Source organism: Neopelma chrysocephalum, unplaced genomic scaffold (assembly GCF_003984885.1).
Source record: "Neopelma chrysocephalum unplaced genomic scaffold, ASM398488v2 Primary Assembly neopelma1_59, whole genome shotgun sequence".
Lineage (NCBI taxonomy): Eukaryota > Metazoa > Chordata > Aves > Passeriformes > Pipridae > Neopelma > Neopelma chrysocephalum.
The window spans coordinates 14,725,081-14,751,617 of NW_020897714.1; the positions used below are offsets into that span (position 1 = coordinate 14,725,081).

The following is a 26,537-nucleotide window of genomic DNA, read 5'->3' on the forward strand; positions in this document are numbered from 1 at the left end:
ACAATGGGCTAGGAGGGAATTCAAAATAAGACCATCTTGCTGTAGGCAACTGTAGATAAAAGGAAAATGACTCTATCAAAAGCATGAGTGATAGCATCTAGTGAAGCACAGTAATGATCTAAATTACCTGAAGGTTTGTTCTTCCACCTTGGCCTTTTTGTTGTGAAGTCTTTTCCCAGATATATCTTCCTGACCACTGCAGCTCTCTGCTAACTCTGTGCATTAGTTGCTCAAGAGCATAATCTCTAACAGATGCCTTTGTGAAAGGCTTTCCTGCTACTCTTTAAAAAACAGATGTATTCCCAGTAGCTCCCTCTGTCTCTCTGCCTGTATCCAAATACCCTGTAACCAGCATCTTAAGCCCATTTACCCAGTGCCTTTTCCTGTCTACTCTTGATAGGCAGCCACCTTTCTCTGCATGGAAAGAGTATGTTTTCAAAACTTGCTGCTTTCTTTCCTCATGTTGAAAGAGCACTGAAATGGACAAATTTTGTGTCTATTTATGCGTGCAAATAGATTTGAAACTGTGACCCACTAGAATATGTTTTTATTCTGCATTGCTTTTAAACAGCAAGCATTATATACAAGTGTGAATGCCTTTGAAATGCACTGCAGTGCTGGACTTCTTCCTAGATTATGTCGTACCATCAGGTTGGCATGTGAGAACTTAAGGTGGCCTGTGGCTGAAGCATGCTGTCCATGCTCTTTTTGTCCTGGTGGTTTTTTTCTGTCTTGCGTCTTAATTCATCTTTTGTGTGTTAGTGTGTTTTATTTTAGTCTGGTTGTTCCTGTGTCATTTGTAATAACACCTTTTGTCTGTTTTCACATTTGGGAGTTAGCTTTGTAGAGGTGGTGCTCATGGCATGGTGACATATGGTCACCCGAACAAGGGACCAAGGGACTTGCCAGTTATGACTCTGCATCACTGTTGATAGCAGAGAATGTTGTTGTCCATGTTCTATCTGAAACTGCTTGGTTTGAAGAAAATTTGGTTCTGCTAAGGAGAAAAAATGGAAATATCTTCGTTCAATGTGTGTGCTTCCTCACCTGAAACCCTCTTAGCTGCATTTTCTACTGCACTGTCACAAACCCCATCAATTTCTTCAATTTCTTCAGAAGGAAGAGAGGATTTGCAGGTTAACCAGCTGGAAACGCAAATATGGATAAAACCAGACATACAGAAGACAGATGTGGACTTTTCAGAAATTCTTAATGCAATACAAGAAAGTAAGTTATTCCTTGGATGTAAAATTGTGTTTGTGCTAGAAGATTCAATTGAGATGCACTGAAGTTATAGCTGAAGGAACCTACAAAGTGATGAACTGAATAATAAGTATGTATGACTAAAATTTCTGAGAAAATTCAACAGGTTATTGAAGACCAATAAGAAATCTTTTACTATCAGAGCAGTAATAGTAAGATTTGAATTATTATGTGTCTAAGGATTCCAGCAGTATATATTTTCTATGCAGATATAATCAGGAATCGTAAAATTCCTGTTACTTTAATCAATTCTTTACACTTCTAAGTGGCAGTGTAAACTAATAATGTTGAGCAAATGCTGCAGTCACGTATTTGAAGTTCCAGTTGTTCCCAAGTGTTGGGGTGTATTTACATTTCTGCAGCTGTTAATTTTTAGGAGCAGAAGTCATGAGCTTGTCACAACAAGTGAAGGTCAGCGTGTCTTAGATGCTGCACAAAATGATCTCTTTTTACATGTAATGGGCTGTGGACTAAGAATTAATTGATTCACCCTTCTTAAATCCAACTTCAGAATGATCTCAAGGCTTGTTCTAGAAGAATTACTACTGTTAATAACAGTGGAAGATATACCCCCTACCCAGAATTGATGCAATTCTGGAATCCAGAAGAATCTGGAATTTCAGTGAGAATTTTCTATAATGGTTTGAAAACTTCTATGCGAGGCAAGAATCAAAATGCATGGCATGGCTTCCAGGTTTGTTTTAAACTCGGTGTTTGGTGCAGCAATTTTCTAAGGTGAGAAACAGCAACTTCCACTTTAGAGTGATAAAAGATGAAGAAGAATGTGTAAAATCCTGGATTCTGCTTGATTTTTGCCGTATGAATAAGGAACCACACAGTGGTAGAATCAGATTGGTGGTTTCTGATTTGATTTGATTTGATTTAGTTTGATTTTGATTTGATTGTTTGGGGGTGGAAGGAAAACACCTGAGTTAGTATGATGGTGAGGGTAATAGTTTGAAATTGAATCAACTTATTACTTAGGCTGCAGGTTTAGGATGAACTTCGTGTTTTGTAACTTAAAATGCTTTTCCCATCAGGAAATCTTAATATGAGGTTTCGCTTTTTCCCTTCTTCTCCACACCAGTACAGCCCAGATATAGGCTGGGGGCAGCTAGGATGCAGACTGGAGAGCCTGAAAAGGCACTATATAGTCTTTCAGAAGCTGAATAGATGATAGCTAAACATGGATGAGCAGTTCAAGTTGGGAGTGTTTTAAGAATTAACGTTTTGATTTATGGATTATTTACAAGCCATTTGAGAAGGATGCAGCTTTTACAGCCTTGGAGATAGTGTTTTTTCTTTATCCAGACCAGATACAGGTGCTGTTGGGAAGTTAATCTCTATGTCCTTCAGCTACATTTCCTTCAGCAAAAACAAAAGAGTTTCTGTGACTGAACAACCCACTTTGCAGGGGCTTGTTATGTGTCCAGGGCAGTGTCTTGTCACCTGCAGTCTGTTGTGAATATCATATAATTAGGATAAACATGTCTAAATATTCTTTCTATGTTAGTTGCTCTGAACAGTCAATGTTACTTTTATTCCCATTTGTTAGCATTGAATGATAATTTAGAAGAGGCTAATGATGCTTTTAAAGACCGCATACTTTTTCTCACTAACATAAGATTCCTGAGCATTTCCCTATTCAGGGGGTACCTTGTGTCAGCTAGTTGGCATATCTTTCTGTTTGGTAGACTGCCAAGAGTGATCATTCAACAGAATTTCTTTTTTTTTTTTTAGTTTAGTTACTGAAAACATTTTGATCTCAAGCTACTCTGTTTTTTTCTTTTACCCTACTGAGTCTCTTAGACTGCAACTGAAGATAGAGATTTACCATCTCATTATTCACTTTTATGCGATTATATTCCTATTATGAAAGACTTAAATGTCGCTTCTATTGCGTTTAGGCTAAATGCTGCATTTCAGTACAGTAGTTCAGAGTTAGACACATTTTTCTAAAGATTTCTGGTAGTTCTTACACAAAACAGTTTCTTTTTGACCACATGATATTAGAAATCATCTGTAGTGTATCAGAAACAGTCCAGAAAAAATAATTACTAATCTGAAAGTAGCTATAGGCAACACACTGTAGATTAGGGGATTACAAAACAAGAGGATGGATCTGATCTAAACCAAACTTGCAAACTAGACAGCAGTGCTGTCGAGGTTCTGCATGCAACTCTGTCAGACTGGAACCAGAATTCCCTGTTGATGCCTACTCACAGCCTGTACCAAGGCCACAGCCCCAGCGCAGCTGGGTGGCACTGGGGCAGTCCCAACCCCTGGTACAGCGGGGCTCTGGGGAGCTGGAAACCAACATTGATGTGTAGTTACTGAATTTAACATTTAACATGATAAACAGTTCTGGACTGTGCAGTATCTGTAGGATGGCCTCCTTGAAGCAAAAATTTGTAAATTCTATCCGCAGCTTTACTGAGTGCTGAAAAATATTTTTATCAATAAATCAATATGGGTTCTGTAAAAACATAACATACAGTACAATAAGATGCAGAAAGGTTCTTGGGTTTTTTATGCTTGAACTTTTCTGCTTTCTAAGGCTCTGCAAAGCAGCTATTTTGTACTTAATATTTTTATTAGTGGCTATTCTCCAATATTACTGCTTTTAAACCCAATCATTTTTTCCACTGCCATTAACATATGGAATTCCTCTATACTTATTATAGACATTCCCAGTAAGAATTTTTAAGGAAATTCACTTTTCAGTGTTACTGATACAATTAAAAGCTTCCAAAGAACAGTTTCTGAAATACTGATTTTCAACTTGTATTATTCAAAACTCAAGTATACTCCATGGTTTGATGTGACATTTGGTAATAAAATGACAATTAATGAACAGAAACATGATCTCTGAGCATTTTTCCATCTTGCTACACAGTAATATGTTCAGGTCCCATTTTTTTATGAAAGTTCTTATTTTTAGGAACTTCAGTTTCAGCATCCATCTTCAGAAAGTTAAAGGAGATGTTTCGTCTTTGAGCCCTGCCATATATCAGCCTTTTGGTCTGAAGTGGCTTGTAGACCCATTGAGATTTTGCAAGGACTCTTGCTTGGAATTTCTCAGTATTCAGCTTTCAGAATATGTAGTTCTACTATATTTGGGATAAAAATGTTTATATATTCACTTTTTTTTCCTGTTCTTCAAGGGATTATGAATTATCAAGTGATTTTGGTTTTGTTTCTGCAAAATAGAACATTTCTCCAGAGGCGGAGAAAAGAGTTTGCATATTTAAGCTGATCTAAAAGCAGAGGGAGAATTCTTAATATCTCCTGTAGCAATGTATATGCTGCTCTGTATTCCTGGTAAATTTTACTGCTTAAAAGTACATGACTATATCATTCTGTTAAGGACATTTGTGGGTATATACATATCACGGTCTGAAGGGGACAGAAAAGATGGAGCCTTGATTATGCTTTTAGCAATATTTGGCCGTGTTGGTGTTCATGTCCATTGGAGTGGAGGGGCTGAGCTACCTTCAGGCAGCAGGAGAGTTATCTTGGAAACACCATCACCATTATTAATGTAAAGCAAAGAGGATTTGCTATATAAATTATTTATTTGGTTTTGTAGAACAATATTTTCTGATTTTATTTTTAAATATAAAATGAGACTTGGGGTAGAAAAATAATCTTAGCAAATGTTGGGGCCCCATATTTAGTTTCAATGACTGATATACTAAGAGCACATTTTCAAAAACACAAAACATCAAGGTAACTGCAGTGTAAAAAGCTTCACTTTCTCCTCAGCAGCACACCTTTACTGCAACTGGAAAAAGGTAACAGACACCTTTAGCACTGATGAGATAGTTCAGCACATCTCTTCATACTTATCCTATTCTGTAGTGACCAACCAACATGTCAATTATCTGCATATTTCTGATATAAGCAATTTTCTACTGCAGACAATCTGGACAAGTCCTGGTAGTTAATTTCACTAAGCAGCTGAGATTCACTGCTTCCACAAGTTCTAGTTACTGATGAGATGGGCTGGATTTTAAAGCGACCTTAAAACAAGATTTTTTTGCTCTTCAGAAGTCCTCAGGATAATCCAGTAATTCTCTGCTTGAAGCCCCAAGACACATTCGCTGTCTTACACACCAAGCTGTGTATCTCAACACATCCCCTTAGAATCCATATATTCTGCAACCCAAAGCATTACTAGCACTTTAAGAAGCAGCAATTCTAGTATCTCAAAGGCATCTTCTTTTATACCAAGACAGTCCTAATGTCAGGACAAAGATAGTTCAAATTCCCTCAAGTATAGCATACAGGCAAAACTTTCATGTTTACATCTTTCGTTGCCCCCGTCTGCAACAGATATATATGTCTTCAATAATCTTCAGAAAACTTCATTATTTCATTCTTTTTGTTTTTTTGGTTTTTTTCCACAGTTGTTTTCAGCCTATATCGAAGTGTTAATCATATACCAATTCATGTGTCACTGTCATGGAGGCACTCTGATGGGTTTCAGTTCAGTGAAGCTCAAGTTATTCAAAATGTTTTCTGTTTCAGTAGTTCTTTCTATTGAATATTGAGATTAATTTTTCTCATATGAACATATATGCAAGATCTGGTCATGATCTACATCCAAATTATTATCTGATGGGGTGGAATGTTTCCAGTCTTGACCTTTGAAACAGTGTGGGACAGTGAAGGACAGTTGGCTAGACTGTGCTGTCTTGCAGCAGTTCCCCTCTCTTTTATAAACATCTCTAGTATGATTTTTGTGGATTGAAATGGATCAAGGTGGCAAAAAAATCTTTAATATTACTGCTGCATGTGCTACAAATTGCAGTCAGTTTTTTGCCTTATAAGTCTCTAAAACCTCTGTGGCTTGCCCTAGGACAAGTTGGATGCAGCCACACTGACACTGAGGAGCTGTAGGCTCTCATCACATAAAACAAAACAACATGAGAAACTCAGAATCTCTCTTACAAATTATGCTGCTTAGGTTAGCACATTAGCCTAGTATCTATAGTGGATTAATTTGGACATGAGGACTTTTCTGTTGTTTCTGAAATTTTTAGTGGCTTTCTGAGCAAAAGTATTGCAATTAAAAGTACAATGACTGTCATTAACCATGTCCGTCATTAACCATGTCCATATTGTATACATGAAAATGAAGATAAAGGATTCTTGAATACTTTGATAGGGTTTTCTATTACCTGCAGATGTAATAGCAGACTTCAGATGCTGTAAAAGACATATAAAAAGGGAGGAAATTCTTCCCCATGTTCATGATTGACAGAGAACGACTAATACATTTGAACTCTGGATGAATATTACGGAAAAAACTTTCTCCTGTATGTGAGAGTGAAAAATAGGCCACCTGCAGAGACTGGGGAGTCAGTATCATCAGTAATATTTTAATAAGGATTCTTAAACTGGGCTGTGGCCCCTGAAGAAGGAAAAGGCAAAAAGGAGGTCACAAAATGCTCATCATGGCTGGGAACAGTTAATGGCTGTTAATTTCTGGAAGCTATTCAGTCTCTTCACAGTGGGGGAATGGATTTTTACACCTGCAGCCAGCAGTTAGAAATGGAACTAAGTTGCTGGCAACAATTAGAGATTTTTGGCTGTTCCCTATTAACACAGATTCTCACCAACAGGAATTACAGTTGCCTGTTGCTAAGTTAGGATAGCTGAGGAGAAGCAAAGCATCAGGAGGTTATTGTGCAAAAGAATGATTCCAAAAGTCAGTTAAGTTTGCAAAACAATGTGAGAAATAGGGGGTTAGACAAAGGTCTATAAAGAGTATTAGATATTTGGTCCCACTGTAGTCAGGGGAAGAGGCTTGGTAGCTAGGACCTTTGGGGGTCCCTTCTAACACTTGCAACTCTACTGTCATAATTTTGGATTTTGCCTATGAGGCATGAGGTTGGAGAGATGAAGTCCATCCACAGCTGAAGCTTGATCCTCAGCTAAGGAATTTTTTCTTCTCCCCGCACACATCTCATCACCCTTTTTCACCAGATCTGTAACATGTGGGGTGCAGAGTGGACCTGTCTGCCCCGCACCTCCCATCTGACAGCCACTCCAGGCCCTTAATACCTACACTTTTTATCGGGGTTGTGTTTACTACAGCATTCTGTAGAATAAAGTGATTGCTTCATGCAAGACTGAGGGCTATGTGGTGGGCAGATTTAAAAGTGTCAGATTTATATGCATCAAAACTTGCCACACTGTGCAAAAACAAATATCTGCCCAGGTTCATTTACTCAATGCCTTTCAAGTAACAGTATTTATTTAAGGTCTTCTGCCTCTGGCTGCCCCACAGGTCTGTACAACTTCAAACTTTGTACTTCATGTAGTAGGGTCAAATTCTACTTCTTTATAGTAAGAAATTTTCAGAGATGATACTCATCCAGAAGGTAATCATTTGAATTATTTATCCCAAGAGAAGCTGAGGAAATAGATAATGTCTGTTTTATTGTGACAGCAGATTGCTTATTTGTCATCAGAGAGGTATTGTGGTGTCCTAAATTTTTATGTGGCTCGCTGTTGAAGAAAGAGATCCAACAATGCTCATCAGATTTTAAAATTAGTATACTTTAATGAGAATTAAAAAGTGGGATTGTTGATGGGCTATCCTTGATGTCTTCCTTTGGTTCAGTGGTGATTTGAATGTATATTTTTATTTTTGTTTTTTAGTAGCTAAGGATGTCAACATTTTCTTTGATGAGTTGGAAGGTGTGAACAGCCCTTCCAAAGATGATGACTCCCTGCTTCACCATGGGAACTTGACCAGTACTTCTGATGATGCCAGCAGGTTGGAAGTTGTAGGAGAGGTAAGAACACAGAGAATTATTAATATAATATTTATCCATGCCCATTAGAAAGAGGCAATAAAAGTAATTTGATTTAAAATCTCATTCTCTGCAAGTCAACTTGTGTCTAACCTTTCCTATGAGGACTGATTTTCCATTTGAAGATTATAATGCTGAAATATAAAATATCTCCAGTTCAAAAGTCTTGATTTCATGCACCCCCAGTGAAACATCTATACAAGTCTAATCCTTCACTGCTTCTGAAAATGATGGAAAAGTTTTCCCTATATTAATCCTCTAACAAGAAGGAGTGCAGAGGAGAATTTATCATAAAACTCTCATAAGGAGCCTTGGGTATCAATTATGAGAGACATACCCTTCCAGTGAAGAAGAAGTGACCCAATGATGCATAATGGTGTCAGAGAACATACCAGGGAGGAAACATTCACCACATAGTCCCTTTTAAATTATGTCTTAAAGCAGGCAAAACGTCATGGACCCATGATGAAAATCTGGGCCTAAATTTCTTTTTTGTGTCTTCTGCAGAAAGGAACATTATATCCTTTAATTTTGCCTCCAAGTGCCCTGCAGCCTATGGATGTTAGGGCTGTTTCCTCCGGGACTGAAGAGACCAGGGACTTCTCTCCTTTTCCCCACCTCGGGAAAGTGGGTACATCCAGACCGCTTACCGGACTGGTCTGATGTTACCTGCAAGTTGTGCCTGAGGAATTTCTGGCAGAGGGCTCACTGACACGGACCAGAACTGGCAGGGGCCTCACTAGCAATTAAAAAGCATAGAAAACCACAGGACATTGCTGAAGCCCCTGCCCTGACCCTCTTTTATTTACTGGTTTTGATAGAGTTTAGAAGATGCCATTACAGATTGTGTCTTTTCTAGGAGCAAAAGGGTATTCTGGTGCAAGTTCTTTTGTGAAACACTGCTGAGAAGAGAGTCAGAGATTTTCTTCATTCTAGAAATTCAGCCCATAGAGAGCTGCACCGCTGGAATGTTTAGATAGATAATTAAAGCAGCAAAATTCAGGACACCCTGAATATGCGTTTGACCTTGCTCACAATTTCATCTTCTTTACTCATAGCTCTTCACCAGCTTCCCATACAAGTTACAAAGAGGCCTCTTTGCCTATTAACCATATAGGTTAATATGACATGATATTCCTATGTTACATTTTGGGACCATGTACTATATGGTCTTTAACAAAAAAACACGGGTGAAAGACACATGATTTTTGTAAGTTAGAGAGGAAAAATTAACAGAAAATTATCAGAAGGGCATGCTGCTGTTAATGCAACAATATTCAGAAACAATACTTCAAAATATTTTTTCCCCTCTTAGATTTATTCTTTGTTGTTTTTTAAGGGGAAAGGGGAAACTTCTGAGGAATTTGATTGAATTAACAGATTTAAGTTTTTTTTTATAACTGTAGCTGAGGAAAATAACAATGTAGGTCACGGATAGATATAAGGTGGAGGGGAAAAAAGTGAAAATCGAGAGTCATAATGGGATTTCAAGGATGCTGCAGCTACAAAACCAAAATTTTCAAGCAACTTGGTCCCTGCTTAACTCCAGAAGGAAAAGATACACTGGATGTCATATAGTTTGTATGGATAAATATGGGAGCACAACTATATAGTAGTAGGGTGAACTTTGAAGCATAAAGGTTCCTTCAGGCTTTCAGTTTCGTTTAGTAGCTAAGAGAGCCTGTAGATCCCCCTTAATGTCATCAGGACAGGGAATCTGGCACCAGTGAAAGGTCTCTCTGAATGTATTGATGTTTCTTCAGTCTAGTTTGGAAGCTAACATTGGCGTGAAATAATTTCATATGACTTCTGGCTGAATTCACTAAAATGAATCTACAATCAAAGAAATTTACAAGGACATATAAAGCATTTCTTATCACTTTTGTTTAGCTGACAAGCTGAAATGTTGTTTGCTTCAACTGTTAGTTGTTCATGCTCAATCAGAAGACCCAATGAAGACTTTATGGATGGAGCTTTATTAACACTTCTTTAACTGAAGCCAGATTGGGGTTCAGCTTGTCTTTTGGCAAAAGATGGGGTTTTTTTCCACTGAGTTTTATGTTTCATTCAAACACAGCTACAGTCTGAGAAAATTTAAAATCCCATTTCCTTTTTTGTCCATTGATCAAAATACTTTTTACATATGCCAATATAGCAGTTAAGTGTACACTTTAGAATTTAAGTCCAGGAACATATTTTCACTAAAATATTATATTACTTTCACTGAAGTTTTATTCTCTGAGTAGCAGTAGAAAGAAAGCAAAAATTAAAGGAAAAATTTAGCAATGTATTCCAGGTATGCATCCATTCTGCCTTTCTTTCTATGGAATTTTATATCGGTCTCCAAATAAGGGGGAATTATGGAGCTGGGATAAAATTTGACTTCTACTTACATGGCTTCTGTGGCCCAGTCTTGGCATTCCAGCTAAGGTAGTTTCAAAATCATAGTGGTAAGAGTTGCTCCTACAGCCTTCACTTTAAGCATCAAATTGTTGATATTTGGGGGCCGTGATATTAATATTGCACAGAATATAGTTTGTTTTAACAATCTCTTTTATAAATTGGAATTTGCACTGAAGAGTAGGGTAGAGAAAATATATTCGTGTTGCAGAATAAGAATTCAGTTGTTCTTTATGGCACTTATGATAGCTTTTGAAAGTTCTGCTCAGTTTTCTCATGTGTATTTATCAGAATGCAAGCTAGCTACATAATTTTTTTTCACCAAATCCTTGTTGTCTTCAGTGATCAGACTGGATACAGAAAGAGATTTTTAAAAGCTTTCAGAGAAAACTAAAACTGTATTACTTCCTAGTGTTTGAACACTTGATTTTGCAGCCTAAATAATTTCACTATTAGAAAAGTTCCATGTAATTAAGTATATTTTGGTGTCAAGAAGAATATACCAACATATACCATAAAGAGACATGGAAAAAATAAAGCTGCATGTTCCATGAAATTATAATCTAAATGGGCGAAAAGAAATTAAATAAAAAGAACATGCAAAGAAAATATACTTGTACTTTGATTGGAACTGTGCTTTTAAGACTGAGTGGTTCTAGGTTCCTCTTTTTCTGCTTAAGTTCCTAAGTTATCACTGTTAGTGGTGAATGTATTAACTTTCTCCACCAGCTGTCAAGTCACATACTGGAGACATTTCAAGTAGACATCACCAATAGAAAAAGACAACCTCTTCAGAATTCGAAGAATCTACCTTCATTAAGCATCCATGCTGATACTAACCAGGTGCTGAAATAATTAGAAATTATGAAGGAATCTGATCTGTCATTAGATTAGTGAACATTAGAGTCCATTGTGATTTATTTTTTAAGACCCGCAGGTAAAGTTTCAAATTACTTCAATGTCCCAAACTGCACTTTTGTTTAAAACTTCCATTTAAAGTTTCTATAGCTATTAGGGTTTCGAATCCTCTCACTTTGGATAGTGAAACATTTGGGTAAGCCCTTTAACCTAAAGCTCTCCTAGCATGTATGAATATTCTGTGAATCTGTTTGTATGAGTCATATGTCTATGAATGTTGATGGTTCCAATTGAGCATGTGAGAATATAAAATCTACTTCACTCCTTGGAAAATACCCAATTATACAACACGTATTACAAATACAGCTGTAAAGATAGAAAAAAATTGCTAAGCTTCTTGCTAGAGTGAAGTCTTCCATGTTCTTCCACTTTCTTCCAGCATCCTTTTTCAGATTAAGGAATGGAGATTTGACATATGTGTCTACACCACTTTTTCACCAAAAACTGCAGTCAGACCTGGTTTTAGATACATTTTTTTAATTAGTTTAGGACAACTGAATTTTTACATCATAACACAGGGAGATGTATTATCTGGAGGAAGGACAGGACAAATATCTCTGTCTGGAATAGTGTAAGCCTGTAATACTTGGACAATGCAAAAACCCTGCAGCTGCTATTTCCTTACACTCCTGGGCCAGCCCTGACTGTCTTAGTACTATGTCAGATCCTCAAGGGTTCTTGCAAGTCCAGATTCAGTCTGTAAAGTCTGTTTACAGGCTGCAACAGAGGGCCAGAGAAAGGGTTCCTTCCCAGAGGCCATAACAACCTAGAAGGGTTTATCAGTCTGGATCTGACATACAGTGTTACTAAAATGAAAAGGACATTTACGTACTGGTAAGAGTGTCTAGGCTATCTTTCTGAGTGAAAAATTACAATACTATAGTTGGTAGTACTTCATAAGTCCAAGAGAAAGTAATTGCCCCAAGAAGTCATATATTCAGGGGAAGAAGTCCTACAAGTCGAATAACTTGGCTAAATCTCTTAGATACTCTTTAATATAAGGTTCTGCATTCACTGGTGAGTCAGTGTAGGGCAAATCAATTTTCTACAGAGAAAGAAAAAACATAGGAAGCATAAAGGACAAATCTATTTTTCCAGTGGATTCACTACTGCATGCAGAGAAGGATGCATTCCTTACCGTATGCTACTCAGAGGACAAGTCTGAGTTCAGATGAGGAGTGTACGTTTGAAGTGACTGCCTCAATTGCCTCTACCTATTATTTCCTTGCAGTCCAGAACACTGTTGGGTTTAAACCTGATTCTTTGTGGATGTAAATCCAGTGAGTCTCCTGGACCAGATTAGAATGGGCCCAAAGTTAGCCCTTAAACCTACACAGTGTAGATGGTAGATCCTCAACATGGATTTTGTTCTACGGTTCCTTTCTTATTACATCACTTGGCAAAGCACATGTAGTGACTCTGACTACTGAAGAGGAAGGACAGTTTGTCAGGAGGGTTAGAAATCACACCAGGACCACCAAGCTGACACACTGCCTCTTAATCTCCTGCTGCACCCTTCTTTATTTAAATAACATAAATACCCCTTTGAGTTGGGTTTTTTTATGCCTTCTCGATGTAGATTTTTAATGGAAAAAAATATAATGTTCTGCCTGAGCTGTTTTCATATTTAATGCTCTATGAAAAATACTTCTTATATCTTGATAGTAACATTTCTCAGCATGATATGCAGTATAGATATAATTGGTTTGTTACTGTTATTTCCTTAGAGCTTAAATCTTTTTTCTTGCCTTCTTTTCAGGCTCAAAGAACTGTTCTACTGTATCAAGTCTGCATTAAGTTGTGTCAGGAGTCAGGCACTGTAATAAAAGAACGTTAGAAAAATTCTCTTCTTTCTTTAGTGAACCGGATATACCAAGGGGATGGGACATTTGGGATGCTTTCATTGGTTTTCCCATTTAATCAAAATGCCTGCTGAGAATCAGGAAGACATCTTACACTAAATTCTTTGACTTGAAATATTGATTTTGTCTTTTTTTTCCCTGTAAGGATCATTTTTCCTATTGAAATGTTCAGTTTGTAATTTAAATTCAGAAGCAGTTCTCCAACGGAGAAATTATTTTGAAAATTCCCTCCTTCTCCCAGATGCGTAAGGCAAAATATTCATTGTTTTCAGAGAATTGATTGTATATTATAGGGCCAGGCTATTTCTGGCAGGAATAGTGAAGAAAATTCTGGAAAAACAAAGATAAATTAGCTTAACGTTCCCTTCAGTTTAGAGCTGGACTGATCTTGAGGTCCCTGAAGGTCCCTGTCCATTATACTACTCAGAGGGAGTGCTGTTTGTTCCCACGAATGATTCACAGTGTGCATTTTCTGTATGAAACACTTCAACCTGCAAACTGCCATAAAATTTCAACTTGTCTGAAAGTCAAAACTTAACCCCTGGGCAGGACTTGTATTATGTGGAAATAGTGTTAAATTGTGAGGAGGATCTGTAGAGAATTTAATCTCATTAATTTCTGGAAAAAGACCACTAACCTGGTTTTTTATATCTCAGGAGAGAGGCCTGTTTGGCCTCTTATTAACAGTGAAATCAAGTTTTTTCTCTCTGTCAGATCAAACATTTGAACAGGCATGGGGTTTTTTTGCAAGAAATAGCCAAGAAACAGTATTTATTGTATTTATGTACTGCTAGACCAAACACCAGGAATTCTTTCCAAATAAATCCAGTAGGTTTCCTCAGCTGTTCCTTAAGCAAAGAATATTCTGCATTTAGTCTGATGAGGTATGGTGAGGTAGGTACAGAACCCTCATATTGTCTGTGTCCTGTGAGGCAAAGCAATGAGAATCTCCATGTCAGGTTTTAGTGTTTCTCACTACAGTAAATGCTCACATCATTGTCTATTCTTTTCACATGTACAAGTTGTTAATTTTAAATTTACACTTCAGTAACACTTTTCCCTGCTCTATTTTATAAGTAAGAAGTTTTCCTAATCTTGTAGAGGTAGTGGGGGAGGAAGGTTGGCATGTGTTCTCTATTCTCTCCTATCCCATGCCTATATGACCAAACATCTGCCTAAGAAGACCTCTTGACTTTGAAGTGGGGAAGTCTGTGTTCTTTTCAGATGGCGTCAGAGGCACTGTGTGTAAAGCATCTGAAAACATGAACAGCTTGTTCTGATTCCTTATCTTTCCTGTTGAATATTACCGAAAACTGATAATGCAAACAGCAACACAGCAATTACTAAGGTAAATTAACATTACTGAATTGTTTGACTTTCTCTTTACAGGAAGTACCTGATAAGAACAAAACCAATGGACTATATTTTAGAGATGGGAAATGTCGGATTGACTACATCCTTGTGTATAGAAAATCTAATCCACAGACAGAGAAGAGGGAAGTATTTGAGAGAAATATCAGAGCAGAAGGACTTCAAATGGAAAAAGAAGTAAGATATCTTCCTTTAAAAAACTTTCACCTTTAAAGCTGTGTATGATATGAGGGTATGGTTTGTTTACCCTGAAGCTCCTTTAATCTGTTATAGCAGTAGAAAAGTGCTTTTAAGCATGCCTAAATATAGGCCAGAGCAGTGCAAAAGTGTAGCCTAAAGGAAAATCAGACACATGAGTTGAAGGCCAAAACAGGCCATTACAGCCATCTTTTTCAACCTTATGCACAAGTAGGCCACCGAATTTCATCCACTGTGTTGTGCAATATAGAAAATAAGTGCTGGGTTTGAATGGCCTAAATTTTACTAAATGTAATCCGCATTTCTGCACCTACATTTCCTTCTACCTATTTCACTATTTGCTGAGTTTCTTGGTACTGTTTCAGAGACCTAACTAGATCCCTGCCTACCTTTGCCTGTCAGCTTAGGTGCAGGTACTCGAGTAGTATTTTGGTAGTTTGGAAGCAGCTTGAAGTTTCTCCTTCTGTCTTAATCCTAAGCATTTAAATGCATTGATGTGTTAGGTAGCAAGGGCAAGGTTTAAAGAGACCATGTCTCTTTTGCCAAGCCTATGATCTTTCTTAAACTTTGGTAATGTGCTTACACAGGGCTTAAGTCTCACTTCCATGTAGAGTAGGTGTTGCTGAATATTTAGCTTTATTTGTACTTGACTGACTCGCATGTTAACATGCATTGCCATGCTGCCACTGATGGGAGACAGAGGAATCTTCAGGATACAGGCTTTGGTCAATTATGTAGGTGCTATACACTATCTCCCTTTCTTTCACTGAATTCCTGGTACATATGAATTCTGCCTGGGTACAGAAAAGGCACACTTCTTTGGGGAACACTGGGAGGAAAAAAGGGAATCTGTTTGTTTCCAAAAAAATGAAAACATTTATTTTCTTTAAAAGGTTTTGGGTTGAACATGGGTACTGCTGGATGTAAGTGTATAAGAGCACATCACTGGTTACATCAACCAGTTACCCGGAGCTATTCCTTCAAATAACCTGCATGTTAGCACCTGCAGTGCTGCAGTAGTTGACAGATGTTTTCAATGTCAGATATTGTTCATTTATTATGTTTCCTGTATAAGTACTACTGTCTATAGGAGTTGTAACCCAACACCCAAAAACATGAGAGTGTCGTTGCAACTGTTCAGCTTCACATCCTAGAATGCTGCTCTGCTTCCACCAGGAGAGATGCTGATGAAGTCTTTGAAATTTGGACAGTGTAGAAAATGAACGGGAAATGAATCCTCCCTATTAATACATATGCCCAGTGGTTTCAAACCAATTTTTTCCTACTTCGTGATTTTTGCAGATTTATTACTGTGCTACGGTCAGCAGTGCAAGCTATGAAATCTCTTTATATATTAAGTATTATGAAACTTATTGCAACATTCTGCACAGAAAACTTTTTCAAATTGATGGTTTAAGTGCTTACTATAGAGTTTTCTTGTGCCTTTCAAGACCATTTATTTGGACTTTGCTGCCTAGGCTGCATCACTGTTCTGCCCATTTGATTATTCATTTCAGTTTCTATTTTGCTACTGACATGCAGTTTTATTTCTTATTAATCTCATTTGTCCTTGGTGTGACTTCTTGCCAGCATCAGTAATTGTTCATCTTCTAAACTCAGAATGATCAAAATGATGTTGTGCTACATGACTCAAGCTAATGTTTTTAAAATCTAGGGTAGAAATCTTTTTTAACATATGACTCTGACCTAAAATTAAACCCTAGCATGTACATTTTATGATCACATTAGTTTCTAAATTTAATTATAATCCTGAAGGAAATATGTACATTCATTCTTGGTACACTCCCTCCCCCACCACCAGAGAGTAACAACGGTGCTGCAAAACACAGCTTTAACTGTGTGATCAGTTAATGTCTAAATTACTTTTTCTTGTTTTCACTTCTCCTTTTGTTGAGACTACACATAATTCTGAGTGTTAATTCTGGAAGACTTTAACTCCAGGTTTACTTTCAAGTTGTTCACATATAATATACCGCTTCCACTGAACAAAGTTTGCTCCCAGATGAAACTAGAAGACTGTCTGTGACTTTGGCTGCAGAACACGTATAGAGGCAATAGGTTGTGACTGCTGGACTGAAAGAAACTTTTTACCTTCTGTGAATTTTGTATGGTTGTTGGTTCATTCTCCTTTGGCTACTGTCTGCTCATATGTTGACATTTGATTGTGTTAGTCCTGTCTTTTTATGTGAAATTGGTGGCAGAGAGGAAAACTTATAGAGTTGTTGCACTGCAGTTTCAAAACCATATTCTTCAGTAACACTGCAGGGAGAGAGAAATGCACTGCAGTGGCTTGCTGACAAGTGTAGTATAGCAAAACACCCAGGAAGCAGTGAATGCAGCATGAAATGAGTGAAGTGAATCTGAAAATCCACAAATGTTGAGATAACTTCAGGCACAATGTCATGATCGTGTAGCTGAGAAAAGTCTGAACAGGTATATGTTTCTGGCTCTAGAAAAAGGTGATAATGTTTTGCAGAGATTCCCCAATGAATTCACACTCACATTCTTAAACTATGCCACACCACTCTGCCGTGGAAGTTCTGACAGGTTTGGTGCTCAGTATATACAGTAGTAAACAATGAGGTGATCCCAGATCAAGGAACAACAGATGATTACAATAGTGAAGATTTTAAAGAAAAAAATAGGGAAATAATAGTGAAAAAAAGTGAAAAAATAAAGTAGTGGAGATTTTAAAATTAAAGCAGAGCTCTAAGAGTGAATGCTAATCAAGTGGAACTGCACCAAAAATTTTATTACCCTTCTCCCTGCTTTTCAGAGTATATTTGTTCTGGATAGGATGAGTGTGTTGTCCCTGTCACATCCAGACACATCCAGACCACATCCAACACATATGATCATATGCATAGATGCTCTAAGTAAGTTAATCAAAAATATTTGATTATTCCAGGAAAAGAGATTGTAATTTTTTTTCAGCCAGCTGTAAAATTTCTCTGTTGATTTATCCTCTTTTTCAATGTCTCACAAGTGAGATAAGTAACTATGATATCCTGGCTCTGAGATTCCTGATGACCTTACTGCTTTCATATTTTAATACTCTTTGAAACAGACTTATGTGTGGGGAAAATTGAGAGGATAGTCTCCAAATGGAGCATGTTCTTATGGGAGATGAAGCTCCAATTACATTGCTGCTTTGTAGGCACTGATACCATCTATAGGTATTACACAAGATTCTACCTTCCAGAGTTGACAGGCAAGCGTTTAACAGGAGTCAGAGTTCTACTATCCACAATCTGAGGCTATGTCTCATATTAATCTAAATACGAGGTAAACATGAGGCTCAGACCAGCCCACTGATATGTAGAAAAGGATTACTTGTTATCCCTTTTATGTAAAGAGAAAATACAGATAGTGTCTGTCATTCCAAATAAAATGTTCATCTCTCTGGCCCAGCGTTTTTCTGGAAAACCTGTCTTTTCAAGAGAGAATGAAGAGTCAGAATTACTTTGAGCCCATGGTATTTTTCTCAAGACTAAATATTCATAAATTCAACCTTTTGGCCAAAATCTAGATAAGTTCCCTTGTCCCAAAATATTCTTGCAGCATGAATTAATGTATTTTAATCCTTCACCTAAATGACCAGGTAGAACTAAATTGCTGTCAAGAGTATCTACACTGTTCTGGTACCTGAATATAGTATTACAGATATCTTTCAGTAAGATAATTTAAATTATACTATGCTAACAGAGGTAGCCAGCATGGAGCAGCTAACATACATAACTTGTCCACTTGCAAATTCTTTAAGCTGCAGTGTAATGCAATGCAAATGCAGGATAGAGGTAAGAAATTTATGTTGAATGAACAAACACATACCCTGCTTGGACATGTAATTTCTAAAAGAGAAGAAGAAGGTCATCTTAGCTTTAACTAAAAACTATGTATCCAAAATGAATCTGATGTTGGGTTAGGATCTGGTCGTGTAGCACTAGCAACTGACTACATTTGGTTTGAACTTGGCATGGTTTTTTGGGTTTTTTTGCTTCTCATGATTACACTAAACTAATTCATATGGCATAGTTCTACTACTAAATGTACTTGATACTTGATCATTGCCTAACGATTTTGTTCAAAGTTTTTAATTTATAGTTTGTAAGCTGATTTCATACAGTTCATTTAAAAAAGCATTTGGCATACCAGTAGAAATTGAGTGGTAGAAATGTAGTAAATGGGAACTAATCACATAAGTATTGAAGATAGCATTCAATCCTTTTATTTTATATATTTTGTATATTTATGTTTACTAATGTTTCAGTATAAAAGCAATCCACTATTTTGAACCAATAGCATTCCTTACTGCCCTAGAAAACAGGTGTCTCACAACTACTACATATAGAATATGTTTCAGGAACTAGTTTCAGATATTTTACTAGTAACAGCCAATCCATTTGAGCTTCTGCTGGCACATTGGTCTTTTATCTCCCTGATAAAAGAAGATGTTAATGTAGTACTGGTCCAATTTTCGGGAACAATCCAAGTTGTGTGGGTTTTTGTGTTACATGCCCGATTAAAAATTTAAACATTGCCACCGTAAGTGTCAAGTTGTCACCAGGGCATATCTAATTGCATTCACTCCCTGCCTCAAGCAACAGCTGATATTGCTGGTGGAACATCTGGCAGCCAAAATGCAGCTGGTGTATATAATAGGCAGTAGAAATATATAATAAGTGTTCTCTAGGGAAAATGCAAAAAGACGGGAAAAAAAGCACAGTATAAGCTTTGATTTTCTTATATAAACAAATATCTTCCAGCAGGTATAATCTGAGTCTTAAGTTATGTTAATATGACTCTAGAAGTTATATTTAGAAATCTTTTTCAACAGTTGATGCAATATAATTACAGAATACATGACTTTTCAAATTTGCAGGTAAATGTAGATAGGTTCATGACGAGGTACTAATAGTTCTACAAAACAGATTCCCTTAATCTTGCTGTAACTGTGCTAATTGGGCAGGACTTCAGAGGCTAGAAACACATATTCAGTCAGATACTTATATTTAGCAGCAACTCGGAATCTGGTTTCAATATGATGAACGTTGAGAGAAATTGCAGATGACAGAAAAAGCACACAATAGAGTATCTCTGTGACTTTTGCCACATCCCTCAGTGTAAAACCAAAATAGACTCATGACCATGTCAAAGTGAGATAAAAGTCAGAAGTAAAGAATGAGTATGAAGAAATCAAGTACTTCAAAGACTTGAAACTTTTGCGTACTAGTTGTGCCCAGAAAGTGATGATGTGAAAGAGATGTTATATCCAGCAGCTATTGCTTCTGAGCATAATCAAATATTATCATCTTTCTAGAAAAAATGGCATCTACTCCTTTTTGTCATTGTTGTTAGTATTGCAGAGCCAATACAGTTATGTGAGACTGATCTGCTTTTTTCTGGTTTGTGCATCATCACTGCAATTGTTCATGAGATTTCTGTTACATGAATGTTACTGCTGATTGTGATTCATGGATAGAAAAGAATTAAGCTGACTTCCAGGCCCCAAGTGGCACTTGCAGATCTGAGTTAGGAAAGGTTTAGAAACATATAATTTGGTTCTCTGAGCAGTGTACAATAAAATCTCAATGCCTTTAGAGTTGGTTCCAAGTTTCTTTTCCAGTCATGACTTCAGTTTATCTGGTTATTGAAAGAGCAATAACTTGTTTGTAATTTATTGTTGTTATATATGTTAATTTAATCAACCAACCACAGTTTAAAACAGAGCACTTAGCCTATGGACAACTAACTATTTGCAGCTTGCCAGGAGAGTCTGTGTGCTCCTGCAGCCAGGAGCAAGCTGCAGGTCTGCTGGGTTTTCCTTTGATGTTTGTATTCTTTCCCTGTCATATTGATCTTACTCTGCACATATCAAAAATCTCTACCCACTAGAGAAAAAGACAGCTAGGGAAAGCTTCCAACACTGAAATTGTATCAACTGTCCTCTGAGCTTTTTTTTACAGAGACAAAAATATCTGTAAGCATGCCTGTGTGAGATATGTGCTAGGAAGCACTGGGAGAAGCGTGAGAGTGACGATTATCCATACTATGCACGCATGGTAGGTCAAGCAACATGCAGGATGTCACCTGTGGCTAACAGGTTTCCCTTTAGGCCAAATTGGCATTTGGACAAAACTAGGCTTTCTTGGTCTTTGGAGAAGATGAGGTGTTGTATTGGGTTTGCATGGCAAGGGTTTGGTAGTGAGTGGGGCTACAGGGATGGCTTCTGTGAGAAGCTGTTAGAAGCTTCCCTCATGTCCAGTGAAGCGAATGCCACCCAGCTCCAAGATTAACCCGCTGTTGGCCAAGACTGAGCTCATCAACAACAGTGGTAGCACTTCTGTGATAAAGTATTTAAGAAGAGGAAAAAAACTGCTGCAGAAGAGAGGAATAAGAATATGTAAGAGAAAAAACTCTGCAGACACCAAAGTCACTGAAGAAGGAGGGGAAGGAGGTGCTCTAGCACTGGGGCTCAGATTCCCCTGCAGCCTGTGGTGGAGACCGTGGTGAGGTAGATTGTCCTCCTGCAGCCCCTGGAGGTCCACAGTAGAGCAGATATCCACCTGCAGCCTGTGGTGGAGACCGTGGTGAGGTAGATTGTCCTCCTGCAGCCCCTGGAGGTCCACAGTAGAGCAGATATCCACCTGCAGCCTGTGGAGGATTCATGCTGGAGCAGGTGGATGCCCAAAGGAGGCTGCGATGCTGTGGGAAGCCCACACTGGAGCAGGCTCCTGGTAGGACCTGTGGCCTCATGGACAGAAGAGCCCGTGCTGGAGCAGATTTTCTGGCAGGATTTCTGACCATGTTCAAGAGACCGACACTGGAGCAGTCTGTTCCTAATCGACCTGCATCCCATGAAAGAGATTCATGCTAGAGCAGACTGTGAAGAACTACAGCCTGTGGGAAGGACCCATGTTGGAAAAGTTAGTGGAGGACTGTCTCCTATGGGAGGGACACCACACTTGATCGGGGTCGTTCCCCTGTAGAGGAATGAGCAGCAGAGACAATATGTGGACAACAGCCAAGACAACTGACTGCAGCCCTTGTTCCCAGTCCCCCTGTGCCACTGGGTGGGAGGAGGTAGAGAAAAGTTGGATTGAAGTTGAGCCTGGAAAGAAGAGGGGCTGGGGTAAGGTGTTTTAAGGTTTGATTTTATTTCTCATTATCCTATTCTAATTTGATTGGTAATAAATTAAACTAATTTCCCCAAGTTGAGACTGTTTGGCCCATGATGGTAATGGATGGATGATCTCCCCCTGCCCTTATCCTGACCATGAGCCTTCTGTTATATTTTCTCTCCTGTCCTGCTGAGGGAGTGATAGATAGTTTTAGTGGGCACCTGGTATTTAGCCAGGGTCAACCTACCACAGATGTATTTCAATGTGATTCTACTACTGCAACTGGTATTAAGCACTCTGTAGCTTTCATGGGCTCTAGTAAGTTGTTTCAGTCTCTCACTTTTCCAATCCTATTATTCAATATGTAAATATCTACAGCTAATGAACTTAAAGTACAAATTACGCAGCCTGCAGGAGCTGTGGTTTCATGAGCAGCATAATATGCCATTATTAGCAGGTGCAGTTTGTTATTTAATGTTTAACCACTATGCCTGATTATATCCACAAATCATGGATGGAGACATCAAAATGACATAAACTATGCATGCAAAAAGGGAACCAGACTAAAATGCAAGCCCATCACAAGCATTATAAGTGAAAGTGCTGCCAGCTATATAATTTGAAACACTGGGCTGTTCATTTCATCCAAATTCAGTCAGAGCAAGTTGAAAACAGACTAGTCTTTCAAAGGTTTATAGTGAGTTTATTACCCAATGCACATAGCAAGTGGAGTCTTTTCTCAGCAATCCTTTACAGAAAAATGTGTTGGTACAAGCGGAACAATGTCCTTTTCCAGAGAGTATTCTGTACCAAAACACATGGTCACTAAACTGTGGAGAAGTTTCCAGCTGCCTGAACTTCTGAGGGAAAAAGTTTCAGATTTCAGATACTACATCCACTGTACAGCACAGTGGCAATTTAGAAGAGAACTTTGAGGAAGCACATGAAAGTCTGGCTAGATAGGGTCTGAACTCAAACGCAGTTTTTAAAGATAAACTTCTTGATTGTCTGAGGGAGCCCAGAAATGAGTATGTTTCCAAGTTGGCAAATTCCAGTCTTTAACAGGACTGTGTAAAGCTAGCAGACTAGGAAAGTTGTTACTGAGAACTTGGTCTACTTTTGAAAAAAAGTATGGCTTTTTCATGGAGTATGGAGGTAATACAGAAAATATGTAGATAACCAAAAACAGATAAAAAAGCCCCTGATATACATCTCTTCTTTCAGAAATGAGTAGAATTTCTTGTCAAAGAGTTTCCTGTCATTAACCTTCACAAATCAGAATGTCAAGAACTTTTTGAAGGAAAAAAACCAGGCAATAGATTAAGAAAAACTGACAGTTGTTATATATGAGATGCCCCCTGTACGTCAAAAGTCACCTTCCCCTTTACAGTAATTGGTCTTAAACTGCAATTATTTTTGAGATGTTGTTTGCCTGCCGGTGGCATCAGGAACAAGCACAATGCACAAGGCTACAATTACTTAATGCACAGTGAGAGTTTCCATCGCCCAAAGGTGACATGCATACGTTTGCTGCAAAACTCCCTTGTAGTAATGGCTTAATAAACAGAAATCTAGAGTTGTCTGGAGGGAATAGAAACATGGACTATATAGAAACGCAACAGTACGCTTTAAGTTCTCATTTCATGTTGATGGTTTTGGTGTTGATCTTGTTTTGAGAAGACAGCACTGTGTTTACAGAATTATGCTTCTAAAACAAATAGTAATCATTGGTCTTGGGGACATTTGCATCTTCCACCAAAGCATGAAGTGGTGTGGGGCTGCCCCCCTGAAAGTACTGCCAAGAGGGAAGCATGAATCTGGAAAGGACAGCACTTTCTCGCGTGCTCTTGGCACGAGGACTCCAGGCCCTCTCATTGTCCAGTTACTTACTTTATTATACTAGGTTAATTCAGTCACAGAGCAAGTGGGGCATTGGCTCTCTGCGCCTTAGATTAACTGTATTTCAATTATGGTAAGAGCCTCACAAATAGAACTAGTCAAATTACATCAGGACTTGACTTTCTTGAAAAAGATGTTTCAGTTTACGGGTCTCTTGGTCCAAATGAAATGCAGCATTATCCACTGCATATTTACATATTTGTTTTTTGCTATTTGAGTGGTAATGAAATGGTGTTGTAAATGAAGTTTAATAAAGCCTGATGTTATGGTTTGGAGCTGGCTCCCTGCCAAGTCTCCAAACCTCACCACAAGGAGTCCCCCCCCCACCCCAAACCAAGGGAGAAGAGGGGGAAAAAAACCGAAAGAACCGAAAACGAGAGAGAGACAAAGTAATGTATATAAATATATTTACACTTATATTTAAAGTTGAAATATATAAATATATATAATTTCACAGGGAAAGGGGAAGGGAAGAACAAAAACCAAAATAATATATATATATATTATATTATCCCGTTCAGTAGCCCAAGGTCTATCAACTAAAAGAATTAACAAAGAAGATCTTACTACTCTCCTTGGGACAACGCAGAATCACGCTGGGGTGACTGGTGGCTGCCGGCGGCCTCCGCCTCCCAAGGTCGACAAGGCCTTACCAGGCCTCACTCTCCAAGCCGGCAGACTCAACACAGGGAGATCTGCACCTCCAAAGCCGCCGGAAGGAAAGAGAGCGAAGGTCTTTCCTCCCTTCTTCTTATACCCCAGTTTACATAAAAATCGTAGGGAATACCGGGTAAATCTGGGCACTTCCTTGGTTACAAGCTGGTCACCAAGGAAGGCCCAGGCCAAACTACCACACCTGACTTGAGGGAAAAATGCTCCTGAGATAGCCACATTGGCTGAAACTTCTGTCAGCCAGTTAGTCCTGTCCACCTGTTTAAAGTCTTATCTGGTTTACAAAACTCTCTTCTGTGCATAAATTATCTTTTATATATTTATCTGAAAGCCTTTGGAAGAATCTGTAAAAGAGCCTTTTAGGCAAAACTCTGCAAAGGCCTTTTAGTTTCCCCTGGAAGGTCTTCATAGTGCTCTACTTGTTACTTTTGTTAGGTACACCTCAGTTTTGTTAATAGACTGAAACAGACCTTTCCATTTATAATAAGATTGACTCCTCTTTCTGAAGTCTCCACTGTCAAGCACTAAAATATAAGAACTTTTCGCATACTTTTCTTTTAATAGCCATCTCTTACACCTTTCTAAAATTCAAAACTTTTCATAGAGAATAATACCTCCACAGTTAAAACGTAGATAGGAGAAGAACAAAACAAAGACATGTAAATATGGAAACCATGACTCCTTACTTTCTCTTGCAATATGCAAAATTCATGTTCTTCTCTGCAAGAAACTTGTCTTTCCATATCTAGACTCCTGTGCCTTTCTGTGCCTTATAAGCTCATAATCTGTTCTGTGACCTCATTTTCTGGGAAATCTGGAGCTCCAGCTTCCTACCATCACAGGAATGCTGGAGGGAAGGCACATCTGAAGGGCAGCTTCATGAAGCAGAGCTGTTACCAATGCTAGATCAGGATGGCCATGACTTTTTTCTTCTGTATCTATAGTTCATTACAGGCTATAGCCTGGCCATTCATCTCCAGAGTTCTTGAAGTTGTACTGTGAGTGCTATTGCTAAAGGAAACTGACTTTCTGAGACAGGATTGGATTAAACAAATGTCCTGAAACAGCAGTTGAGAGGATGGAAACTGTGATATGTAGAACATCCCAGGTCAAGGTTTAGCAGATTTATGGATTTTATCATTAGCTTCAGAAATTCACAGCAGAGAGGAATTCAAGTAATAAATTGCAGAAAGTACTGACCAAAATCAAGAGGCCTTTTAAAGTACAGAGGACATTACGGGAGGCTTTGCTAGTTACAGATCTGCATTTCCCTATGGCTTCTCTGCAGGCAGAATAAATAAAATGGGTTGGGGGAAATGGATGGTAGCCAAGGCCCTGTAAATTGTTCTGAATCAAGAGCTGTCAATGTGATGTGTCCCAGACAGCTAAACAAAGAACTAGAGTCACCCATGAAGGAGCAGTTGTAGGAAGTAATGTGTCTACACTACTGCGGAAGTTAGTGTAGGTGGTGAGGAAGGTGAGAGGAGTCCAGGGAAAATAAGGTGGCTGTACTGCAGAGCCCCAAGAGGGGAAAAAAATCTTATTGATGTAGCTGTGAGTGATGTACATATCTGGCTGAGGAGGAACAAGACCTTCTAGGAAGCAGTTCATCTCAATTTGAGGAAAACAGAACAAATGAATCATAGCCTGAAGGTACCTGTTCCTCTCCATTGCAGATATCTAAACTTAGTTGCCCTGAATCACACCTGTGATGTCTGCTCCTTGGGAGTAAGCCTTCAGGGAATTTCTCAGGATCAGTGGGCTTAGAGACATGACAGTGCCAATGTTCTGATTCAAACCTAGTGGCCTGCCTGCATCCAGCAGGAAAAACTGGGTCAGATACGTGTCATACATCTTATCTATAAACTCATCAAGTTAAGCTTTTTTGTTTGCTCTGTGTCCAAGTGTTATCTATGGTTTTACATAAATACATCCGTGGGGTACAAGATCATCCCCAATACTGGTGGAGTGTAAAGTATACAGCTAAA

General features: G+C 38.3%; 1 protein-coding gene across 8 annotated transcripts in view; it reads left to right on the forward strand.

Annotated features, from left to right (window-relative positions):
- The window catches only part of ANO4 (anoctamin 4), a 181,572-nt gene that overhangs the window by 71,395 nt on the left and 83,640 nt on the right, over positions 1-26,537 (forward strand). For 4 of the 8 annotated variants that reach the window (XM_027679993.1, XM_027679994.1, XM_027679992.1 and 1 more), the window contains exons 3-5: positions 1,117-1,227; positions 7,933-8,069; positions 14,657-14,815. In XM_027679993.1, coding sequence (XP_027535794.1) covers positions 1,117-1,227; positions 7,933-8,069; positions 14,657-14,815 — 407 coding nt within the window. Of the gene's footprint in view, positions 1-1,116; positions 1,228-7,932; positions 8,070-14,656; positions 14,816-25,402; positions 25,548-26,537 lie in introns of those variants that run through there. The other 4 variants (XM_027679999.1, XM_027680001.1, XM_027679997.1 and 1 more) reach the window with 3 other exon arrangements.